Here is a 25630-nt window from a genome sequence, read left to right on the forward strand (position 1 = left end):
ATGGTGGTACGATAAAGGGGAATGTGGACCCAAGGACTCTGGAAGCAAGGTCAGTCGCTGCAGTTCGGGACCCGCTATTGTGTTCACGAGGGAGCTAATGTTCACGTAGGAATGGAAATAAATGAGCTATTGAACAGGCACCGCGCAGAAGGCGCTTATCCTTTCCCTCCCAACCCCAGGGGGGCAAGATGAAGTGGTCGCTTGGATTTGTAAACCCTGCATGAGAAATGCAACACATAGTCAAAGCATTAATTAAAGCCCTTCAACACCAGCTTCATCCCAGGCATGTCCCCAAATGCCAAACCCTTAACTTGCTTTTTAAAAAAAGATGCTCCGGTTTATACAAGGGCATGGTAGCACCTCAGTTATGGAGCACTCACTGAACATGCTTTTCTAAAAGGTCTTCTGTTGATGGACTTACATAGAATTGTAGAGTTAGAAGGGAGTCTGAGGATCATCTAGTCCAATGCAGGAATATACAGGGGTCAAGCCTGCAGCCTTGGGGTTATCAGCACCACGCTCTAACCAACTTGAACCACTTAGGTTCAGAATGGTCCTGTTGATCAGTTTTAGAAATGATTGCAAGATCTGCAGATTATATTGCATTGTGTTATATTTAATATACTGTAACCCTGATCATGTCTGGTGGACCTTCACCCCACCAACATCTGGCAGTACCTCCATGTCAACTTGACTCCTGCCACTCCACATTTTAAAAAGGAAGGCCATCTCTCTTGACGGTGTTTTGCAAATCTAACAAGTTTGGAGGCAGATTAAAATGTTACGTTCCTCGCCCATCCCACCCCCACCCACCCCCGCACAACATGAACAACATGGGAAGATGTTCATCCTACACCTGCCCAGCCATTAGTTGGAACATTGAATAATGCATCTTTAAATTAAACTATTTCAGCAACTGAACTCGGCGCTCATCATGGTGTGCGAATTCCACATAGCACAGAATAAAAAAAATTATGTCTTACTCTCAGCCCATTTTTTAATAAGTGTTTATTTCTACAGGCATGCCTGCATAAATTGCTTAATTAGGAGTATAGCAATGGGCGGTATAATGTCAAATCCTTTTTTAAAAAAGTCTAAAGTATTATGATGTACAATTACATGCATCTTTCTGAAATCCTGAAATGTCAAGTGTGCAGTCTCGCGTTCATGCCATTCGCTCATTCAAATCGGCAGTGAATTGTGGCCACACGAACTCACAGGATGGAAAGCCTCCACCAATTTGAAATGCTTACTTAACACTAAGATTAATGCCTTAAATTAAAAACATAATGGATTTTTAAAAAATTACGTATCTAACAATTTACCGCATCAGCACTGCAATCCCTTGGTGAGAAGAGGTCATAGCTCATTGGCAGAGCATCTCTTTTGCATGCAGAAGATCCCATGTTAAATCTCTGCCATGGTAGAACTAAGAGAGAGTCCTGTCTGAAACACCTGAGCACGGCCAGTCAGTGCAGAACACTGACCCAGGTGGACCAAGTCTGAATCAATACAAGGCCGCTTCCTCTGATATTAACAATAAGTACTTTAAACAACAACCCTGAGAGAACCAGGCAAGCCAGTGGTCCCGATCCAGAGCATGCTGCTACGCTTGTTTGTGGACTTGTGCAGATGCAGCGAGACTGTTCCCTGAATTTCCAATGTTCCAGGCCCCTCTCCCTCTCCACCATATTGCAAGTCCTTCCCAAACCAGGCAACTTTCTCCTTTAACAGTATAGTAGGAAGGCTGTTCTTCGTGAGGAAAGACTCATTTGTCTCCTAGCTCACATCCTACACGAGGCTCGGGAGCTGTGACAGGAAATTTGTTTGCCTGAATTTTAAAAAGTGATTTAAATGTAACGGACATTTAGCCTTTTATTTAACCAGCAGTTGGAAGACCGGTCTGGTGTGTTCTTTTCCAAATAAATATATCGGAGCATATTTATCCTAAAAGGAGCCATGCCATAGATCACTTAGGCTACTTAATGATCCTCTAACGACCCCATGTTCAGGCCACCATTAAACATCAAGTCGAGAGAGGATAGATATGCTTTATTGACGCTGCGGTTAATTGTGGTAGACTATTTCACCGCCGTTCATTACCGAGGGGCTAATTGCATCCGAAAGTATTGGTTAAGCACATGTAATCTTTCGTAGCATTTTGCTTCTAAAAACAAATTGTTTGCTTATATACGTATGTTTGTTTTGCAAGCCAGGGCAGGCCAATTATCTCGGAAGACGTTTGTCAGTGCCTGTCTTCCCCTCCTCCCTTTCCCCGTGTATTTCAATGAAGCCGTCGCTTATGCCTCTGTACTTGTACCGTACTGTTTTGTTTGTTTGCTCTCCGGCCGCCTGGCGCCTCTGATCTGACACGCACACCCCTTTTTGTTTCCCCAGGACAAGACGAGCGCCCTGAGTCTCAGCAATGTTGCGGGCGTCTTCTACATTCTGGTTGGAGGCCTGGGCCTGGCTATGCTGGTGGCTTTGATAGAGTTCTGTTACAAATCCAGGGCAGAGGCGAAGAGAATGAAGGTGGCAAAGAGTGCACAGACTTTTAATCCAACTTCCTCGCAGAATACCCAGAATTTAGCAACTTATAGAGAAGGTTACAACGTATATGGAACCGAGAGTGTTAAAATTTAGGGGTAGGACTTAGGGCCCTACTACAGTGAGTGGCTGGTGCATCATCATCTTGTCATGCGGTCTTGTGCCCTGTCTGTCCAGTGGTGGTAACTGCTTGCTTATCGAGAGAGCTTCCTCTTTTGGAAAAACAAACAAACGGTTCGGTTAATTTTGGCTGCAGATGTTTAGTATACTTTCCTATATGTTGCTAATAGACATCTGCATTGCAAGGGGTGGTTTTTTTGTGCTTTTTATTTTTAAAAAATGCATCAAGATATATATATATATAGATAGACAGAAATATATTGGATACAATGGGTTTTAAAAATATATATTTTAAAAATCTGCAGGGACGTCTACAGCCGCCCAGAGTGACTGGGGAAACCCAGCCAGATGGGCGGGGTATAAATAATAAATTATTATTATTATTATTATTATTATTTGAAATTTTAGATTTCATGGTGAACATTTATATTTCTGGAGGAAGGATGAGGCCAAGCAAGATCCTAGGCAGACATAAGAAAAGATGGCTTTTCAAAAAAAAAATCTAGGTGCTTTATATATGAAGGAGGATCAAGACTCAGGCTTGGTGCACCTGGTTTTGAGGAATTCGCTTTCTTCTGTTCTTGGATGTTCTCTGTAGATAGTCTGTTTAGTGAGTTCTGGCGCAATCCTTTCCCTACTTGTTTGGGAATACGTTCCATTGGAATACGTTTGTAACAAATTTGAGGCAGGTGATGCCTCAGGATGTGGTGACTGCCTCTTCATCGGATGGCTTTAAAAGATTAGGCAAATTCACAGAGGATAAATCTATCAAAGGCTACTGGTCAATAAGGCTGTATGCAGCCGCCAGGATCAGAGACAGCATGCCTCTGAAGACCAGCTGCTTGGGAGCAGCAACAGGAGAAGGCTAATGTCTTCATGCTGTGCTTGTACATATCCCAAGAGGCAACCGATTAATAAGGAAAATAGCAATGCTGGACTAAATGAACCTTTGCTCTGGTCCAGATGGACCATTGCTTTGATCCAGCAGGGCTTCACAATGTTTTTCTTTAAAAAAAACAAAAGCATCTCCTTAATAAATGTGGCTTACTTCTGAGTCTACATGCATATGATTGTGCTGCTAGTTAGTTTTCCTGCATTTGCAAGAAGACTTTCCCTCCAACGAGCTGAAACTGACGTGCCTTGCAGCATGCAGTTTGGAAGGCCACGGCAAAATTCTTCAGTACAGGGTGGCAAACAAAACTGCAGCTTTTGCTCATGGAAAAAGAGTGCCCTGTTTGTCACAAGCAGGAGAGCTACTCAGGGCTAAAGGAAAGAAAGTGGCTGCTCTTAGGAAAGCATACAGGTGCACTGATTGTCTTCTTTCTTATCCCCCTTCATCTTTGAGCCAGAAATATTTAGGATTGTCAAAACTGTAGTAAGGTACAAATGCTCAAATCCTACGTACACATTCAGCTGGAAATACGTTCCATTGAAGTCAATGGGGCTTACTTCTGAGTAGATGTGCATAGTAGGGTGATGATCATCAGCAGGTCCCAGGGCAGGTTACAACCATTTAAAATTCAGGATTAAAACAGTTAAAGCAAATCGCAGGAATAGGGTGGGTCCTAAAACACACACATCTCAGTAGAGTCATACCCCGGTTCCCAAACGCCTTGGGAGTTGAACGTTCCGGCTCCTGAACGCTTGAAAACTGGAAGTGATTGTTCTGGTTTTCGAACATTCTTTTGGAAGCCGGATATCCGACGGTGCTTCAGTGGCTTCCGATTGGCTGCAGGAGCTTCCTGCAGCCAATCAGAAGCTGCGCTTTGGAAGTCGAACATTTCGGAAGTCGAACGGACTTCCGGAAGGGATTCTCTTCGACTTCTGAGGTACGACTGTACACCTTAATAATACCCACAAGACCAGTAATATGGCAATTAAAAAACAAACAAACACAGAGCAAATAAAGCTTAGGTGTAAGCTTGTAAATGTTAAGCGTTTTATTTTGCCACCTCAAACTTTAAAAAGAAAGGCATTCTATTTATTATTTTTATTTTTATTCATGCAGTGCTGGCGCGCACGGCACTGCACAGCAGGCAAAGTGTGCCTGTCAAATAGCAGGCCCCTGCCCCAAGGAGAATGCAGTCAAAAGGCACAGCCGATACACAACAGAACCATACAATGCAGAACAAACACAGTATGACCAGAGATTGGCGTGTGGTCACTGTAGCTGGAAAGCACCGAGAAATAGGTGGGTTTCCAGGAGGGGGGTGAAGAAGACGTGGGAGGGGGCTTGGAGCACATGGAGTGGGAAAGTATAGATTCCCTTTCCAAAAAGGTTTCCTTGCCCATTTGTCTGTTACCTTTTGTTTCTGCCAGAAACAATTTAAGAGGGAACGTGGCTTTCAAAACCTTTCTGTGTTCTTGAAAGTTTCCTCTTTCTGTTTCTCCAGCAGCAGCTCCACTTGTGCAAGGTAAAGGTAAAAAGGGACCCCTGACCATTAGGTCCAGTCGTGACCGACTCTGGGGTTGCAGCGCTTATCTCACTTTATTGGCCGAGGGAGCCAGCATACAGCTTCCGGGTCATGTGGCCAGCATGACTAAGCCGCTTCTGGCAAACCAGAGCAGCGCACGGAAACGCCGTTTACCTTCCCACCGGAGCGGTACCTATTTATCTACTTGCACTTTGACGTGCTTTCGAATTGCTAGGTTGGCAGGAGCAGGCACCAAGCAACGGGAGCTCACCCCATTGCATGGGTTCGAACCGCCGACCTTCTGATTGGCAAGTCCTAGGCTTTGTGGTTTAACCCACAGCGCCACCCGCGTCCCATTTGTGCAAGGTGCTAAGCCATTTTTAACGCACGGCAGCAAAAAGCACACAAACTCACTTGGTGTGGGGGGGGAATTATGTGGCGAATCCCAGATATTTTTCATGAGGATTTTTACATAGAGGACACTGGGTAACGTAGTGAATGACATCCTTCATAACCATTTTACATGAAGGCTGTTCCAAAGGTAGCTTCTTAAGAGTAGTGAGACAGAAAGGCAGAGGGCAAATTGATTTTGGTCTTGCAAAACAAGCTGGCTTCTGCCCAAAATCAGACTTTTTGCAATAAGGAGAGTGACAGAGCACACTATCTAACCCTCCTGCAAACAGTTCAGAACAAATAACTCCATACAAAGACAATGTCTTCTAATCTCCCTACAAACCTCATCTAAACAATTCAGGAAGAATGCCCAATGAACAGGCTGTCCGGAAGCAACCTTTGTATCATATAACCTCTCTAATTAATGAAACAAAAAGCACTTTAAACCCCCCACCCATTGCTTCATCTATAACTAGGATTATGTAGAATTCACCTGTCCAGTAATGAATAAGGCGCCAATGGTTGGGTGGTTCCATCCTTTAGCAGAAACATTTCAGTTTCCTTAGCCTTTCCCTGGTTAGTAGCTCTCTATCTTTCCATGTTCCTTGTGATTTGGTGTTTCTGTTTTAAATGGCTTTTAATCTGTTTGCTTGTTTTCACCTTTGTACGCTTACTTTGAGATTTGTGTTGATGTAGGTGATTATAGAAACACCATAAAATGAATCTAATAAAGCTTTACTCAGGTCTCAGGCAAGAAAAGGGTGCATCTGCAGCCAGGTCCAGAGGTTCCCCTATCCCTCAAAAAGCAAAGAGATATGTCAGCCATGTTCCTTTTGTCCCACATTTTTGTCAACTATCTGTTTTTGCTATGTTCCATTTTTCAAGGTCGATTCAGGAGGCTTCCCCCAGAAGCTAAGCATTTCCCTCCAATGCGCTGCATACAAAGTCAAGGAGGGTCACTGGCCCATTTGTAGGCACCACCCAATGCAAAAAAACCCAAACCCTTATAGCTGGTGCTCTCGGGACAATCTCAGTGACTGCAGAGGGGTGGGATTGTCTTAATCCACCATAAATGTCCTGCTTTGGGCCTTTTATATGTGTGTGTGTGTGTGTGTGTGTGTGTGTGTGTTGCTCTTGTCCCATGGCATGCCACGTGTAGCCCAGATTATTGCCACGATTTCAGCAAACAAACTCATTTTATTGGAGAGTTTGGCCCTGGCCCAGCAAAACTTAGTGGTGCCAATGTCCCGTTTCAAATCAATGGGCCTTTAAAAAAAAAGAAAAAGAAATTGCAAAGAATGAGATGCTTCTTTCTAAAAGAAAGCCTGCCATGGATTTGGCATTCTGAAACCTCAAACCTCACCCCCAATAGGATTCCAGCCCTGGAGTGCAATTCTATGCATGTTTGCTCAGAAGTAAGACCCACTGAGTTCAGAGGAGGGCGTTTACTCCCAGGCAGGTCTAAACCATTTTTTTATTTAAACAGGCCTTTGAGACAGAGTTTGAATTATTAACATTATGTATATACCTTTTTTTTTTACAGCTGTTGTTTTTATTAGCCTTTTAAGTATTTGCAACTTGCCTTAATTTTAACTGAAAGGAAATCAAGGTAGAAGTGGAAAGGAAGGGAGGAAGAATTCGGCTAAAGTCAAACACTTTTAAGTCCCATTTATTTCTGTGGAGATAAGCATATATTTGGATTTTGTTTTCATTTAAATCAATGGGGCTAAAAGGGGCTTAACTTTGGCTGGATTTTCATTTAAATATACAGAAAGCCTGTAACTTTTTTTATTCAAAAAATGCAGTGAACTAGATGATATCAGCTTGACAAGACTTCAGATTTACGAGCGAATTTGTGAGAAAATTCCGAGCCTTACTGCTATCACATATACATGAAAATGGATTTGGAGGGGCGGGGAGGAACATGAGATTGATTCCTAGGAAAACTGGGCAACTGAGTAACATTTTACACTTGCCCACAGAGATTTGACTTTTACTAAATTTTAACAGAACAAGAACCTCCGGTTTGATCTCTTTTAGAGCATTGATTATTATTATTAATTTTTAAAAGAGTGTGTTAAATGCTCTTATATCTATATTATTATATAAACAGTTAACGTGATAATGCAGATGTCTACACCTAGATATTTTTGGTGTTTGCTGTGCACTGGTTTTATTGGGGAACAGAAATATTGTAACACTTCCTTTCTGCCTCCTCCCTTTCTTCTTCTCCCTCTCTCCCTTTCTGTCCTTTCTCCTGCCTCCCAGCTGACCTTTTCTGAAGCCATACGAAACAAAGCCAGATTATCCATCACAGGGAGCATGGGAGAAAACGGACGCATTCTGACTCCCGACTGCCCAAAGGCTGTACACAGTGGAACTGCAATTAGACAAAGTTCGGGATTGGCGGTAATTGCATCAGACCTACCATAAAAACCAAAAAAATATCCGAGTGCCTTAATTAAACTGTGTCAGTGACTGACGGGAATACAGCATGGACTGTAACACGACACGGGGAAATGTCATTGATGAACTTAGAAATGGGCTGAGCATGGGAAGGGCATCCTGGCATGCCAGACATCAGCAGCAGCAAATGTGTGTGCATGGTCTCAGCTCGGAAACCCAAACTCAGATTTTATATCAGGAAAAGAAAATCATAATTTAGTTTTGTTGGGGGGAGGCGGGGTTGGGACAGGAATATTAACAGTGACAAATTTCACTTGAGCGGACTTTAAAAAAACAAAACACCAACTAATAGGACTTGCCAATTTAGCGCATTAAAACTGTGAAGAATACACAAGAGGAAAAGGCTACCTTTTGGTCTTTGTCTAGGCAACGTGGAGAACCAACTGCTATAGAAGTCAATGAACATGCTTACCTGTGTTTCCCGACGATCAACATTATACAGTGGGAAGACTGTCCGGCTGTGGAAACAAGTCACTAAACTGTGATAAGAAAATAAATATGTAAATCCTGTGAAAAAATAAAAGAAAAGAAATTAATTACTTTTTTCTTTGGGGGAATAAAGAGGAATATTGAAACATGCTTGCTTTTTAACGGATGTAAATTCAGTAGAGGACAACACAATTCTTTTTTCTAACCATCTTAGGGAACAACTCATTGCAATAATTGATATAAAATGTCATCACTGTAATAAAATTCAGAGACTTTTTTTTATAAACATTGTTGGTCATCCTCATTCTGTCCCATCATTCCGTGTTCCATGGATTTGCATCTGTCTAACTACAAGAAACCAACAAATAAGTTTAGAGAACACCATCAGTCTGCAGTATAGAATCAAAAGAGACTACGGGTCACTCATGTTACTGATATTATTTATAATCTTGTTCTGTGTAAGAAACTGTGGTTTTTGTACCCACCAAAAAAGAATAAAACAACAACCGTTCTTTTAATACCTGCTGACCTGGAGTTGTTTTCTGACTATCAGGAATGCTGTTCCCAACAGGTCAATAGAGCTGAGGGCAAACTGTATTTGAGACAAATTTGCATTCTGACGCCAAGAAGTGTGGCCGGGCTTGAGTTTCTGGCCAGAGAAGCAATGGACTGTTCTTGACTTTGCTACTGGTTCACTCCAGCATAATAATCCTATGTACAGCAGGCAGGGATATATGTATCCTGTGCTTTAAAAATAAATCTCCTCTGAGGGAATCCAAATCCCGCAACAGCAAAAATGTGTGATTCTGTATCTTGCATACATTATGCAAGTTATGCTTGTGTGCTTGGTGACTCAACTATTGCATAGTCTATTCAGCTTTTTGCTTTCTGTTTTGCATAATATATTCTGCTTCTGCTTGTCATGGGGGAGGCTTTGTAAGGCACTGAAGCCCACCGCTGAGCACTGGAAACTATGTTCAGCAATTTCCCTGGCTTCTGAGATGTCATGAGGCACAGTCCACACCCTGCTGAGGATCTGGTCCCTAAACCACTTTCTTGACTTTTGGCTGCACATGTGCAGGATTTCATCATTTGCAAAGCCCCAAAATAAGGCAGGCAGTCACAAAGTAGGACTTCTAAATGGACTCTTGGTCTATTTAACCCAGTATTGTCTACACTGGCAGGCAGTAGCTCTCCAGGGTTTCAAGCACGGGTCTCTCCCAGCCTGGAGATGTCAGGGATTGAACCTGGAACCCAGGTGCTCTACGACTGAGCTGCGGCAGGCAGGTGGCAGCTACTAACAGCCAGGGACTGTTGTGAAATTTTGGATTTACGTAAAACATTCACAGTTGATGTGTGGCCCCTTGGTTGCTTCTATCCAAGACTCGGGGAAAAGAATTTTTCACTTTACTGAGCTATCTTTCTTTCTGGCCACACAGACACTGCTTATTAATGGAATGGGTTGGTTGTTTTTGTCATTTATCCCAAGACAAGCATGCATGCAAATTGGGACTGGATCCATATTTCCCCCTGCTACAGTTTGAGCTCAGCTTCCCTTGCTATCACAACCTACTTGATGGACATATTGGTCAGAGACTCCAATACTGATTTGGTAGTCTGTCTTGATTCCCTATGGTTCAGTAGGGCTACCTATCTTTTCTTTTTTAAAAAAGGACCAAAGGTACCTTGATTCAATTAAATGTGTATTCTGCAACTTATAAAAACACACACAGAGAGACTCTGTCTTAGGGAGGGAGAGGAAGATGGGTTAGTTGTCAGTCATTCAGCAATATGAGAAGCCAGATTTTGCTGGAAATTGAAAACTAGCTTCCCCTGACCCCAATCCAGGAAGGGAAATTGCACATCTAAACAACATGCACTTATGCGATGGATTTACTACTCAGTTTGTGTACATCTGCATGCACCGTTTTTGTGTTCTGTTTGTAACAGTTTCCCCCTCTTCTCACCAGCAAATCCGTAGCTTAAGTAAAGGCTGTTCTATGTCTCCTGACACAAAATGCAGGAACCACCTAATTCTCTTATTGGATTATTGGGGTAATATGAATGCCCTCTGCCCTTCCGATCCCTGCCTCCTGGTCTAGCAGAAAAAGAGCATGGGTTGAAGGGGATCCATGCCTTTCTTTCTTTTCCCTTTGTACAACCCAAGGAAGAACTGTGCTGTTAATAAATCCTGCATTGGGCTAGTAATTGATATATCCCTGCAAGAATAGTGGAATATGAAAAATGAACTCTGATGCCCAATTCAGGATCTCCCCACCCCTCTGCTTGAATTATATAGAACCAAGTTTCTTCGGAGACCCACATGGTTTTACATTTCCAATGCTAATTCTCCAAGACAACTAACAGCAAGTTCAGTCCTTACATCCAAGCCAAACCCCCCAGACATTTCTGCATGTCGTCGTTGGTACATCTCGTAACGTCCAAAGGGAAAAACTTGTGCAGACTGTAGGTCTTCATGCTGTTTGTGAAACCCTCTGCAGGTTGGAATGCTACGTTCCAGAATGCCAAAATGACAACACATTCAGCTAGCAGTACTTCTTGGAAGCTCCCAAAATTACTCCAAATTCTGTCATCCCAAAACATAAAGAAACATACAGCAGTTCTAACAAGGGACATGGAAAAACAAAACTTTGGGGCTGTGAAAAACTTTTAAAGGTGTAAGATTCCACCTCTCCAAGACCTCTTCTCCCTTCGCTTGCATGGATAGTTGTCTGGAGGCAGAACTACACCCTTACACCAAGCCAGGTTGGTCAGAGGGATGGGCTTCATTGAAGAAAAAAGCAGTTTGGGAAACAGATATGGAGAGCAGCATGATAGGTAGCACTACACAGTACAGGAGTGGAAGAACTTGATACAGGCGTGCCATTTTCAGGCTCCACGTAATAACCAACTGTTTTGGTAGCATCATTAATATATTTTTATTCAGATCACAAGATTGCAATGTCACACGAGCAAAGTCCATAGCAAGCCATCTTACAGACACAAAACTTTAGAAATTATGGTTATGATGTATTTCCATAATGGCAGTCCATTCAGGTAATTAGTTTTATTTTTACTCAACAAAATGTAAGTTTTCTTTCTTTCTCTCTCTCTCTCGCTCTCTCTCCCCACCCCACCCTCCCGTGGAAGCCCGTTCTGGAAAACATTTGTGGATGACAATAGTTCTTTCATGTTTTATTGTAAAGATGTATGAGAGTAACAAATGAGGCAGATCTTCTGCTGCTCTCAGCACAAATGCAGTGCCTCAAATGTTGTGGTATTAGCCCTCTAAGGCCACTGCTTGCAACATCTGAAAAAGCAAAACAGGACATGCTCTTATCAAAGTCTTTGGGTCAGAGAAACACTCCTCAAATCCATGCAGCTGCTGGTATGCACACATCAACAACTTTGGAATTAAAAACTGCTTCTGATGCTGCTATTTTGTGTTTCTGTACAGTGCTGCAAATTTATAACAAAAGTTGTTTCCATTTTGAGCTAAATCTTCCTCACCTTCTTAACACTGAAGGGTGAAAGGATATGCTATGAGATTCCTTGGAAAATGGGACTTTTCCATACTTTCTGTATTTGCATACTGCATTTGCAGTATAGGTCAAACATACAGTTGCTACCATTCTAGCTACTATTTGATTTTGATATAATATTAATAGTGTTCTAAAACCTCCCCGCAGAGCAGTCAAGTCCTTGTTTAGGAGACTTACAATCTGCATTAGACTGAAAAGAGATAGCAGTAGTTAGGGAATTACAAGTGCCAGGAAATATATTGCATGTACCACAGATATACTGTCCAAACTGGGGTAAAACTCTGTGGCAAATCCTTCCTTCCTGGTATAATAGTTGGGATCCTTTACCACTAGACGATCTGGGTCCATCAGCCGTTCCAGTTTGGTCCATGAGGCCATTTTTTTTCCACCTGTCAATCAGCTGAGGTTACTCCAATGAATGGGTGCTGTCAGCTGATGGGCTAAATTCAATTCTGTGTGGGCTGTGGATGCAGCCAAGGCAACAGGATTTAATCCCCCTCCACCCAGAGGGTTAAACCCTGCTCAGCTCAGCAGGAGTCAATACGAAACCTTTCCTAAATCAGAAAGCCCCTGACGCCAAAGGTTTCCCCACCCGTGCCTTATTCCATAGAGCAATTTATGGGATGTGAAATCTGTGGTCCTCCAAATGTTGCTGCACTACAACTCCCATCAGCACCACCCAGCATGTCCTGTAGTCCGGAATGATGGGAATTATAGTTCAAAAGCACAATCCCTGTTTAAAACCAGCTGCATTGGTTGCCAGTTGGTTTCTGGTTCAATTCAAGGTCCTCACCTTACTGCTTATAGCCCTAAGCAGCAGAGGAGACCCTCTTAGTAGTTCCACCTCCCTAAGAAGTTCAGGAGCAACATCCCTCTGTTAGAAGATGCAATGTGTAGCCTGGGTCCTGGGCGTGGTACAAAATAAGAGATATTATATAGTGGAGATATGGGGAAGATGAAGGAGAGTGACTCAACACAAGTGGATGAGGAAAAGATTGGGGAGGACGACTTGGGGGATAGATCTGGAGACACGCAGAGAACATCATGTCAAACATCACAAGATGCTTGTAGTTTGTCCAGCTTGTTTTATTTTCATTTTTCATTTGCTTTATTTGTATATATAATTTTGTGTATCTGTGCATTATAATATTTGTAACATATGTGTTCTGTCAAGCAATATGTATATATGGGAGATGTGATTTTGGGGTGGGTGGGGAGGAGAGGGCACAAGGCAGTCATTTCATTTCACTGCAGCAACATCCCTCCCCACAAAAGAAATGAGCAGTTTAACACATTTCAGGTCCTTATGCCACTACCTAGTTAATGACACAGACAGTGTGAAGTGGAGAAAGCTCCATGTCAGGATGTCAGGAACAAAGCCAAACTGAACGACACATTGCAGAGGCGAGACAGGTAAAACTCAAGGGCTACCATTTCCCCCCCCCCCAAAAAAAAATTTTTTTTATTGGTTTTCACAATATTATAAACAAACAAACACACAAGACAAACAAACATAAATCATAGCCTTATTGAAAATTACACTTATTAACTTTTTTAAGTGACTTCCTCGCTTCCCCTTGGTTGAATTTCATTGCATGTCCTTTTAACGGTTTTCCAAATCCCAATTCTTATGAAATTTAACTTAAACATGAACATCCTTAAATCTTCACATTATAGAATTAAACATATTAATTCATCACTTAACATAAATAAAATCCTAAACCAATTAAGTATCTGCAAGCTGTTTTCAGTTAACTTAACATATTTAACTAAATAATCATTAAATTTGATCCACTCTTCCTGATACTCCTCCTCCTTCGGGTTGCGGACTCTTCCGGTTAGGTTGGCTAGCTCCAAAAAATCAATCATCTTCATTTGCCATTCTTCTATCATTGGTAATTCTTGGGTTTTCCACTTTTTAGCTAACAAAATACGAGGAGCAGTTGTGGCATACAAAAATAATTTAACATCTTTCTTGGGCAATTCCAAACCTGTTATTCCAAGAAGAAAGGCCTCTGGTTTCTTTATAAATGTATATTTCAATATTTTTTGCAATTCATTATAAATCTTTTCAAGGGCTACCATTTTCAGTTAACTTCTAATGTTGACTCCTATATAATAATTTCCTCTCTTCCAAGGATTGCATGCTAGATTTAAACTTTTGGATAAATCCAAGCAGAGCCTGATAGAAAAAGGCTGCAAGCTGCTGCCTTGTTTCGAGCCTCTCTGGACAAGAGCTCTGTTCAGCTAAAAAGCCTGCTAGTTTAACACTACCGAGACAAGTGCTTATAATAAATAAGGTAAAAAAGTAAAGGTAAAGGACCCCTGGATGGTTAAGTCCAGTCAAAGGCAACTATGGGGTGCAGCACTCACCTCGCTTTTCAGGCCGAGGGAGCCGATGTTTGTCCGCAGACAGCTTTCTGGGTCATGTGGCCAGCATGACTAAACTGCTTCTTGTGCAGTGGGACACCATGACGGAAACCAGAGCGCACGGAAACACTGTTTGCCTTTCTGCCGTAGCAGTACCTATTTATCTACTTGCACTGGTAGGCTTTGAACTGCTAGGTTGGCAGGAGCTGGGACAGAGCAATGGGAGCTCACCCTGTCGTGGGGATTCTAATTGCCAACCTTACAATTGGCAAGCCCAACAGGCTGTAGTTTAGACCACAGCGCCACCCACATCCGCTAAATACAATAAATATAAAAAATACCACCATAGCGATATATTTGTATACAGATTTCTAGGGTGGCAGCAAGACAAGGACTGCTGTGTACGGTGCCCAGAGTTGAATTAATTTGGTTTTGGGGTAGAGGAAGTTTGCATTAAAGCAGAAGTGGACACATACATTGCCAATTGTCACGCTAAGTGAGAAGCAACATTTACCCAGGGAAAAACATTTTCTAAAACTAGGAACGGCTGTGAGGAGTTGGGATTTGCATCTGTTTAAAGTATTAATATTTTACATAGCAGTTCTTGCTTTAGAGAAATTCAGTTCCCCTAAAGGCTCTGGGATAAGTTAACCATTATGAAGGTATTGCATCAATTGGGCCTACTTTGTACTCACACAACGTTCACATCACACACTGCATATATACTGTGGGGTTGCCGTGTGTGCTACTGTATCTTTGGTTCATATATGCATGAACTCTTTCCATCCTACCCAGCATGAGTGGGTGTGCTAAATCAATATGCTGGATTCATAACTCGCTCAGGTGTAAATGTCATATTACATAGTCCTGCTCCAGATTGACATGGGTGCTTGAGATGTGAGTTTCTCCCACATTTCCTTAGACTTGAAAGGAAGCAGGCTGTCAGAATGCTGCAGACAAAATACCTCTGCTGTCAGCTATTCAAAGTCTGCTCTGTGAATAAATAGAGTGGTTCAGGCTCCAGGGCAATCTAAGACATCAGCATTCATTAGCAGCAAATATTAAAATGTAAAGACTTCTAAGATTGGCTCTCCAAGGTGATTTATTTTTCACCAAGATGAAAGGGCTTTGAAAGGGTTGATGTTTTCAGCAGGATTATAGACACCCGAGTTTTAAAACAAAAAATATAGCATAGCACATATCAGTTTAGCTCTTGGGCCCAATGTATGAAGCAAAATATTATCGGTGGTGAATTACCTCACTAAGGAGCTATTCTGACACACAGTAGTTCCATTATGTGGATAATCATCTAATGTGCTTCTAGCAGATAGTGTTTTGTGTTTTGCAACAATAAATACTGGAGACGATATGTATGCATTGCTTATATTTTTGTCCCATCCACTGGGGTTCAGGGGCTCGGGGTAGTGCAGATTCCCCCCCCCCCCCATTTTCTCTTCACATCCAAGAGATGAGGTCAAGAGATAGCAACTGGTCCAAGTTCACAAATAGAGATTCATGTTTCATGTTTCTGTTAGCAATAGGTGGGCTCCCATGTTGCAGAATGGCTCAGAGCAAACCAAGCTATTCCCCACCTCAAAAAATGGGGAAACAGCTCAACATAAGCCTATACAATCTAAATCAATTTGGACCCTGCCAAGCCAACAGACCCCACAGTCTGATGGACTTTAAAACTTATTCTGACTCGTTCTTTTCCCCTCCCACCCTCTTGCTTTGCTATTGTTCTGGTACCAAACAGGAGAAAGGAAAGAAGGAAAGTTGTTTCTCAGTTGGGCACCTGCAAGGTACAGAGAACTCCCTCCTTTTTGCTGTTTCCCACATACTATGCCAGAGCATCAATCTTGGGATATGGGTGTCTGGATGGTGGATAGCAGGAATTGTGTGATGAGTATATTAGAGAGAGAAGGAACTGCATTTTTCTCCAGCTTAGAGTCAGAGAATAATCAATGTTCACCTCTTTAAATGGTAAAAGTCCCTGAAATCAAAATTTCTGAGCCACAAAACACAAGTCTCAGCGGCATCTCAGCCTTCACTCTATCCATTACACCACACTGGCTTCCATTGATAACTGGTGGCATATAATTGCCAGTGTCCATATATGAAAATATTTGGGCATCACTGAATATCCCATCAACCATGGTAGTTATAACTACTATTAGCAAATTATTATTCATATAAGGCCTTAGTTCTTCATGGGTTCGAACTCTGTTTGCCTTCAAGTCATTGCTGGGTTTATCATGCCCTGGGAAATCCACTGCTTAATAATTTGCCTAGGGTGGTAAGAGAAAACAAGTTGCAGAGATCCATCCATCCATGCCTAGAGACAGATGTTTCCATCATTCTACTGGTAAGGATATATTCTGTTAATATAGAAATTATGATGTAAACTCACCCTGTACCACTCATTTGAAAAACAAGTACAATGGTACCTCTGGTTACATACGCTTCAGGTTACAGACTCCGCCACCCCTTGGGTTAAGAACTTTGCTTCAGGATGAGAACAAAAATCATGCTCCGGCGACATGGCAGCAGCAGGAGGCCCCATTAGCTAAAGTGGTGCTTCAGTTTAAGAACAGTTTCAGGTTAAGAACGGACCGCTGGAACGAATTAAGTACTTAACCTGAGGTACCACTGTAATGGCAATCAGCAGGCTCCAATGTAAACATCAGTGGAAATGCCCAAACTACTACAAAGGACCAGAAGCCTATGCACAAGCCTCATTGAATGGCCACTTCATGGCCAGATTATTTATCTGAACCTCCACTCCAAATGGGAGACTGTTGCAATCAGGTTGAAAATGTATGATGATCCTCAGCTAGGATTATATGGCTTGTTTGTGACAGAATGAATTGTGTTTCTATTAAATATGGATTTTCATTTGTGAAAATGATCACCTAACAGCACTCTTAACTAGAACTTTAAAACAGCTAAATTAACTTTTAGAGTGTGAAACTCTGGTAGTTCTTATTCCCTTAATCTTCTTATCCAGCAGATAACTATCCCACTGAAAAGCAGTGTTCAAACTCCTAAACAGAGGAATCAAATTAAAATTGTACTCGTTCCCCATCTCATTCTAGCTCTTCTGCTCTCCTTGATGGTGCTATCCATCAAGAGCAAGCTATCTCAGGATGGATCATAAGCCTTGTGTAATGTAATTACAGACTTTAAAGCATTGCATTACACAGCATGAAATGAATTGGCAACTCTACGCCTTATGATCCAACTGACTAATGATTGAGTAGTACAATTATAGGGTGGGGTGGGGAATGGAAACCAGGCACAGTATACCACAGCCCAGTTGCTCAAGGAAGTAAAGTGAGTTCAATGAGTAGCAAAGGCACTCAAGACAACAGTGGTAGTTCATGGAGGAGTGGTGTAATACACTGTCACACCAAGTAAAAACCGAGGGGCAGAGGAACCCTTTCACCATACCCCTATTCCAGCATGCATTGCTGGAAGGTAGAGTAACACCATCTCAGTGCACAATTGGTGAAATGTTGCCTGTGTGTGCAGCTTGTCATTCACCAATTGTGTGCCACTCCAGCAATCTTCAGCTTGTAAGGGTATGGGCACATCTTTCTCGTTGCTAATGACAGCAGCGAAGTACTACATTCCTTTAACACTACCCTGTTACCAGTGAGCAGTCATGGGTTTTTTGTTTGGATATAAACTTACCCAAAATAAACTAATGTTGGTTGCACCTACCAGAGCTCCCATCAGCACAGATCTAAGATGCCTCAGAAAAAAGAGCCCATCATCTTAAGGTTTTGAAGAGGATTGCTAAACCAATGGAATTTGTTGTCACTTGGAAAACTTGAGTTACATATGGGAACACTAGGATAAGTGGCTTCATATACTGAAGTATGACTTTATTTGGTAATACCTATGACATACAACTTTGGCTGATTAGTCCAATTCTTGTTGCCTTCACCTAGAACCCACTTTTAACCCAAATGTCTATTTGAAGACCCATTTCTTAATCTCTTGACATGATGACAGTGCGCCTGCTGTGACCCACCTTGAATCAGATTATGACCCACTAGTGGTTTCTGACTCATTAGCTGAAGGTCAGGAATACAGATGGCAGAAGCAACAGTGAAAAGCACACTGCCTCCGTCCCGCTCCTCATCCAGCTGTCAAACAAACTACACAGGTTTGCTTGTGTTTTGGTACTGGCCAAGCACCAGCCAGATGAAGTGGATGAGCTTTAATATTACCAAGACTCAAAGCCTTGATTCTTTAAAATGATTTGATTAATGGGGAATAGATTAATCTGCAACACACCCAATTGTCCTCCCACTGTAGAGTCACACACTTATTTCAGTAAGAAAAAATAACACTTTATTTGCAAAATAAAAGTAATTACATAGTGATATAAATAAACTGACATGTACAAATAATCTATGTAAATCCCACAAGATATATTTCTGCTCAAACACTTCAATGTCAAAGTGGGCCACCAAAGCTATCTACAGAAGCCAGAGGTTCTAAAGTCTGGCTTGGAAATAAATGGTGAAATCTGTGTTTTCATACATGAAGCTTCATTTATTCTTTTTTCTACTAACAAACATAGTTGAGTAGGAAAACTACTGAGAGCCTCAAAGTCTGACCTTTCAACATTTCTCTAGAGAAGAACACACCTCATTTTAAAGGCATTACTTTCATGGTTAACACTATGTAAAGCATAAGGCCTACTTTTAATCTCATTCCTTTAGATCAAATGCAAATTTGTGTTGAAAGCTCCTATGGATTTAGAATAACACTCTTAAGAAGGACAGGATACAGCTAAGCCTTGATGCTTAATGTGGAGGCAAATCTATACAACAGAGAATGCAAGAGGACATTTAACACTTCTCTTACACTGAAATGCAATTTCACACATAAGCTCCATTTACACAGGCACACTGACTTACTGAGCACCATTCCTTAGCTTCTTTTAAACTTGAACACATTAATGTTCAACTCTGGCAACAGAAAAAGAAGTACTGTCAAGATGTAAGCATCACAGTATCAAAGCAATGGAAAGCAGGATTCTCTTGGATGGTGAAATGCTTTGACAACCAGACTATCCAACACTTTTACTGAAACCAAGCTACCCTTTCAAAAAGAAAAAAGGGAGGAAGAACAAACAAAGCACAGCATTGTTAATCATGGTTTCTCCAAGTTCATTGCAGGTGCCCTTCTCTCTGAATTCGAAGGCGCTCCTTCTCCACTTGCAAACGTTCTTTTTCGATTTGCAATTTCTCTGATTCAAACTTCAAGAACTGCAGCCTCTCCTTCTCGAGCTGTAAGCGCTCCTTTTCAATTTTTAGTTTTTCAGTTTCTAGATCCAGAGGTTGCAAGGCAGGTTTTTCTGACTGGCTGGGGTCATTTTCCAGCACAGGTTTCTCAGCATGCAAAGCCTCAAGCCTCAGTTTCTCTCGCTCTATTTGTAACCTCTCCTTTTCCAGTTGAAGCCTCTCATGCTCCAGGTCAATGTGTCGTAACCGCTCTTTTTCGATCTGCAGGCGCTCCTTCTCCACTTGCAGGCGTTCTGCTTCTATATCCAGTCGCTGTTTCTCTAACTCCAGCTTCTGTTTTTCAAGGCTAATCAGCAGATGAGAATCTTCATAGGCCAGCCTAGCTTGAGCAGAGCTTAGATTGCCAAACTCTTCGATGTGAGTGAAATCAGGAAGGTCACTTTCCTTTTTAGAATCTGGCAACACTGAGGACAGAATCTCCTCTTCTTCCTCGATAGGAAACTAAGAAAATCAATTAGCAATTTAATGATGTTCTGCACTAGGTAAAGATACACCTATCAGCTGTAGGAAAGGCAAGGCAGAAACTTTATATAGCTTCTGAGAGAGGCCCTCAGACTAAGATTTTTGTGAGCCTTTGGAAGAGCACATTAAGATCTCACCTACATGTTTCATTGTTATCCAAACTTTGTGCAGATTGAGCAATGGACAGAGCAATCCTATCTTGGGGTGGGGCCCTGTGGTGTTCTGCTACTTCCTAAACCTGCTGGCCCTTTTTAGGGACAGGTCTAATGGACAAGAGGTCTGAGGATATTGCAGCTCTTTAGCTACCCTGACTTGCCCTGTTGAGGTCTCACCACTGGCATAAGACTGTTGGCATAACATCTATGCCTGCAGAGTTTTCCTCATGGGGGCTCCAATGCCATAAATGCCATCCTGCCAGCAGGCCTTTGAGTGGCACTTACACTGCTTCCAATGACCCATCAGAGGGCCTTCAGTCAGCTTTTAGTATAAGGTTACCAGATTTTTTTCAATGAACCCAGGGACACTTTTCAACTTCAATGGATTTTGTATGGGGACTGATTTGTAAATCCAGGGACTATCCCTGGGAACAGGGACGTCTGGTAACCTTATTTTAGTATTGCTCTGTAAAGGTGATTTCGCTTCAAATCTAGGAGACAACAGAGTGAGTTGTCACTAAGGATTGGAAATTATACAGTAGCTGAGCTAGGAAATCTTACAGAAGGGAAGCATACAAATAAAATATACTTACCATGCAGGAACTACTTACTTCAAAACTCTGTGGATCCTCCTCCTCTTCTTCCACTTTTATTTCTGTTAATGATCCACCTGCTTCTCTGAAGTCTGTAATATTCTGCCATTCAAAACCAGCTTCAGTTGGAAATCCAATTTTCTCATCAATATCTTCGTTGAGAGAATCATCCAAATCAGATGATGGAAGGTGAAAGCCAGCACCCACAAGCTTTATGTTGGTATTAAGTCGCTTCCGTTTCATAAGGGCCCTCCAATCGAGGTATCGCCTTTTGACTTCTGTCCCTGTCCTTTGCTCTCCTTCACCAACAGCATTAACACATTCTGCTATTTCCTCCCAAGCCTTCCGCTTCATCTCATTAATGGTTGTATTTAATTGTTTAGAAAAAAGCACTTCTCTCCTTTTTCGGATTTCTTTAAGTAGAGTTTGAGTTTCCTGAACACTAAAATTGCTTTTCCTTTTCCTTTTTAGCTGTTTCATCTTCTTCAGCTTTCAATGTACTTCTTCCTGTAGCAGACAAGAGATTAGTGATTTGCTATGTTCCTTAACAATCACCCCGCAATTCAGCTTGTTCCTGCAGTGAGATCTTGTTTCAGTAGTTCAGCTTTTCCTCTTATCTTTCATAAATGCAAAGAGCCAAGAAAGTAAATGCCATCGAGAAATATGCAAAGACTGAATTTTAACCAATGAACTAAAATCAGCTCAATTAAATAAAAATAAAAGCATCTAATAAAGGAACAAAAGGGGAGGAAACCTTAGAGGTTTAGACAAGACAACCAATTGGTAATAATATTTATTGAGATAGTATGGAAGATACTATTGGTTTCTCTTCGAAATAAGTGTTAGTGGGTGCTATTCGTAAAAAAGATATAGTACTTCAAAGACATCAGGCAATCAATTGTCTAATGTGAATCTTTGAGGTATCCAGTTTTTATTTATAGAATGCAAAAGCCACCAGATTTCACAAGATGTGGCAATGCTCACTGGCCTAGATGCCTTTAAAGGGGGATTAGTCAATATCAATGACAGGTTTATCAATGGCTTATTCACCACAACAACTAAGGGAAACTTCCAGGTAGCTTACTTTTAAATACCATTTGCTGTGGTATATAAATACCTGGTTTTGGGACAGTAGGGAAAGTCCATTGCCTTCATTACCTGGTTTTGGGCTTCCCAGAAGCACTTGGTAAAACACTGTAGAAAACAAGATGCTGGACTACATGGTTCTTTGGCTTTATCCCGAAAGGTTATTCTACTGTTCTTAACTTCCATATGCCAGTTGCAAATGTGGCAATAGCCTGCTCTGAAATGTGTACATTTGTGTGACTGTACAATTCAAGTTTGCTTCTTAAAAGCTCTTTCCCATTTTGACAATCACTGAGGAGAAAAATCTGTTTAAAAGCTAAGGACCAAATGATCTATGGGAAAAACTTTTATTTTTAAATTTATAAAACCTTTCTCCTGGTATTGTTATGCTTTCTTCCAAAAAAAATACCCATGCTTTTGATTTTTAGAAATTAAGAGAGGTTAATTCAGAAGCAGAGACAGATGCTGCATATATAGAGATGAGCTATTTCCACATCCTGTTGAAGCTTATTAGAATTCCACCCCCCGCCCCAAATGCAGCTCCTTGTATTCCATTTTCTATCATGAATTTTCTATCACAAGACCTTGGTGTCATAGTGGATAGTTCGAAGATGTTGACCTATTGTGCAGCAGCTGTGAAAAAGACAAATTCCATGCTAGGGATCATTAGGAAAGAAACTGAAAATAAAACTGCCAATGTAATGCTGTTATACAAATCTCTTGCACAAATGCATTTAGAATACTGTGCAGAGTTTTGGCTGCCTCAATCTTTTTTCTATCCATTCATGTTCTTCACTCTATCCTCTCTTTAATTGCAAAACTAAAGACTGACTTCACAGCCTTTCCTCAAAACCAAAATGTACCTTTTCCAGATCTACAACAGCCAATGAAAACTGAAAAGTCTGTACACACATTATGTAAAAGCTTTACATCTTTCCAAGGAGCTGTCCACAGCAATTCCAGCACCTCTCTCTTGGGTAGCAACAGCTAATATAGAACACAATGTTCTGTAAATATATCTGGTGTTCCTTTTCTAGTATAGTCCACCTGTCAATATTGAATGTCATCAACAAGTTTTATTTCCAACTTGTTTATGCTGCAAGATCCAACCATAATCTTCACAGTTTACCTTTATCCCACTACCAATAGTCTATTGATCAGTGTGCAAATACCAATAATTTATCCTGTACACTTACAGAGGGATGCATCAAAGAAACGTGAGAATAAACTGATGATGCCAATGAAGTCTGGCAATCCCAGATTTTAACCTTGGGTTTAGGGAAAGTGTAATTCATGGATCCATTTTGGATTGCATCTCAGATTGCCCTGGTCAAATCGGTTGAATTATTTTTTTTCCCAGACATCTAGAAGAGGGATGAGCAGTCTGTACCTCTTAGCTTCATTTAATGTGGCTGGCAAGAAGGTGGTAAATGGGGCTAACAGTGAGAGAGAAGTGTGGTACCTTGCCTACTTTGGGCTCCAGCTCCTTCACCCACATATAAACCACTCAGCCAATTACCCCCAAGGAATGTAGCCCTGAAGGTCATCAGCTGCAGGAGAACGCCTGACTGAGCAGGAAAATCTAGTGGCTCCATATGATTTCAGGAGTAGATTGTGGCAAAGGACTGCACCTTGTCCATGCACCTTCAGTGTTAACTACATCACACAGACTTCTTTGTAAACAGAACCAGGCAGGTTTTTCTTCTCTATGAGTTAATTTACTCTCCAAATGATTACAAGAGGCAGTAAGGGCTGCAGCTGATACTGTTGTGAAGAACACTGAATAACAGGTGATCAGCAATACTTTCCTATGTTGTGAATATGATCAGACAGGTGGGGAAAGCACATGATATATATTTTAAGTGCCTGAGGGGGAAGAGAAAGCACAACATCCATCCTGTATGAACTACCCTTCTTCGCCATACAATGCCTGGGCTTTGATCAGCTTATGTTCATATCATGTCCAGCACAATCCTAACCCCACTCAATAAGTCCCACTGAGATCAATTCCTGTTTCCTATGTTAGCTGACTGCATGACACTTATAAAGTGGTTTTTTTTCCTATATAAAAAAGAGATGCTGGAACTTTACCACCTTTTTTTAGGGGAAGCACCCAGCCAAAGTTGTTGAGCAACAGAGAGCCTTTGTATGACTGAAACAGGGTGCCCAGAGGAGAATGTTTTGAAAATAACTCTGGGTGCCATTGATCAGTTAGTTGCCACCTCACCATAGCCCTAATGGCCAACTTTCTCCATAAACTTGTGATGCAACCACTAAGTTTCAATCTACTTTTAAAGAACACCCTTTAAAAAAAAACCCACCTCATTGTAAGGAGAAAACAAGCACTGTGGGTGAGAGTTTGGCCCAGAACCTATTGTGCAATTTCCCATCTTGCAGCAGTTTACAAACAGGTATGTAGGAATAATTCGAAAAAAGGAATATGGGGGAGGAACAGGAAGATGAAAGAAGCAGATAAGGTATCAGAAGGCAACCCTCCCCAGCTGCCCTAGGAAATGAACTCTTGCTCTCCAGCGGGGATGTTGCTTTAGCTTTCGAGTAGGCAGTCCTTGGTGCAGCCACTGTGTTTTATACACGTCGCACACCACTCCAACGGCTCTGGTAGGAAGAATGGAGATTTAAATCCAACAAAACATCAAAAACACAACGACAAGAGAGACGGCAGCATCCCTCACCAGGAGCGGCGCGGCCCATTCTACCACCTCGGGGCTCCTTCGGGGGACGAGGGAAATGAGGGGCCGCCGCGGTTCACCTTCACACAAGACACACACACACACCCCGCCTTGAATTTGAACGTGTGGAGATGTTACGAAGCGTTGTCGGCGGCGAATATTCTCCTCGGTAGAGCGGGTGGGGCGCGGGGAGGCTGCGCACCTGGCGCCCCCCGGCCACGCCGCGCGATGGCGGAAGAGGGGAAGGAAGCCCGTGAGGGAAACAGCGGCGGCGCGTGAACGGAGGCAGGGGTGGGAGAAGGCGGAGGAAAAGAGCCGAGCTTCCCCCCCACATACACACACACCATAGCCAGGGAACTGGGATCTACCCCGGCGCTCCCTCACAGGCGGACGCGGCTCCTCCCCTTCCTTCCTTCCTCCCTCCCTCCTTCCCTCAGCAGCGCAAGAGCGACTCACCTGCGCGCACCGCTCCCCCTTCCAAACAGCCGGCCTTTTGACCCACCCCCACCCGCCTGCCGCGGCCGCCGGCGAGGCCGCCTGTCACTCACCCATCCACGCGGCGCTCCGATTGGACGGCGCCGCGCGCTCGCCACCCGCTCGCGCTCCCCAACGGTTCCAACCGCCTCCTTTCCCCAACTCGCGCAACTTTGCCCGCCACGCCCCTAGTGCCACGCCCCCACCCGCTCGCTCGCGCTCTCTCTCGCGTTCTGACCCGTCTCCCGCCTATTGGTCGCGGCGGCTGCTTGTCAACGAGCACGGCTTCCGTCATTGGTGGAGGAGGCGAAAAGAGGCGGTTCTTTTCGCGGCGCCTTCCGAGGAGAGGGAGAAAGGGCGGGTGAGGGGGCGCAGGCGAGGCGGCGCGTTGAGGAGGAGGGAGGGAAGTCGGTGGGCCTTCCCTAGGTACGGTCGCAGAGGCTAGTTCCAGATTATGAAAGGCCGGAGAGGAGTCGGTCTTCGCCCGTGTCAGTCCTCACCGAGATGGAAAGGGGCGGGCAAAAGGCGGTGGATCCCGTTTGCGATTTTTTAGGATAGCGCTGTGGAAAGG

The 25630-nt window shown here is 42.6% G+C and overlaps 2 protein-coding genes across 9 annotated transcripts in view; one reads left to right on the plus strand and one right to left on the minus strand.

Annotated features, from left to right (window-relative positions):
• GRIA4 (glutamate ionotropic receptor AMPA type subunit 4) overlaps nucleotides 1–8178 on the plus strand; it is a 214051-nt gene extending 205873 nt beyond the window's left edge. The window contains exons 14-16 of one of the 5 annotated variants that reach the window (XM_081001902.1): nucleotides 1–49; nucleotides 2398–2532; nucleotides 7743–8178. The exon at nucleotides 1–49 is cut by the window's left edge and continues 66 nt beyond it. In XM_081001902.1, coding sequence (XP_080858028.1) covers nucleotides 1–49; nucleotides 2398–2532; nucleotides 7743–7907 — 349 coding nt within the window. In that variant the 3' untranslated portion in view covers nucleotides 7908–8178. Of the gene's footprint in view, nucleotides 50–2397; nucleotides 2669–7742 lie in introns of those variants that run through there. The other 4 variants (XR_013985100.1, XM_081001903.1, XM_081001904.1 and 1 more) reach the window with 4 other exon arrangements.
• Nucleotides 8179–18614: 10436 nt separating this feature from the next.
• On the minus strand, nucleotides 18615–25235 carry MSANTD4 (Myb/SANT DNA binding domain containing 4 with coiled-coils). 4 transcript variants are annotated; one of them, XM_081003955.1, is made up of 3 exons: nucleotides 25134–25235; nucleotides 20828–21316; nucleotides 18615–20040 (listed from the first exon to the last, which is right to left on the minus strand). In XM_081003955.1, exons 2-3 carry the CDS (start codon nucleotides 21287–21289, stop codon nucleotides 19465–19467), a joined length of 1038 nt encoding a protein of 345 aa, XP_080860081.1. In that variant the 5' UTR covers nucleotides 21290–21316; nucleotides 25134–25235; the 3' UTR covers nucleotides 18615–19464. The 4 variants fall into 4 exon arrangements, with proteins under 4 accessions (XP_080860081.1, XP_080860080.1, XP_080860082.1 ...); XM_081003954.1 differs by having other exon boundaries at nucleotides 25042–25137; XM_081003956.1 differs by lacking the exon at nucleotides 25134–25235 and adding an exon at nucleotides 24930–24997.
• Nucleotides 25236–25630: the final 395 nt, after the last annotated feature.

This window comes from Podarcis pityusensis (genome assembly GCF_964106645.2).
Source record: "Podarcis pityusensis genome assembly, chromosome: 4".
NCBI classification, from domain to species: Eukaryota; Metazoa; Chordata; class Lepidosauria; order Squamata; family Lacertidae; genus Podarcis; species Podarcis pityusensis.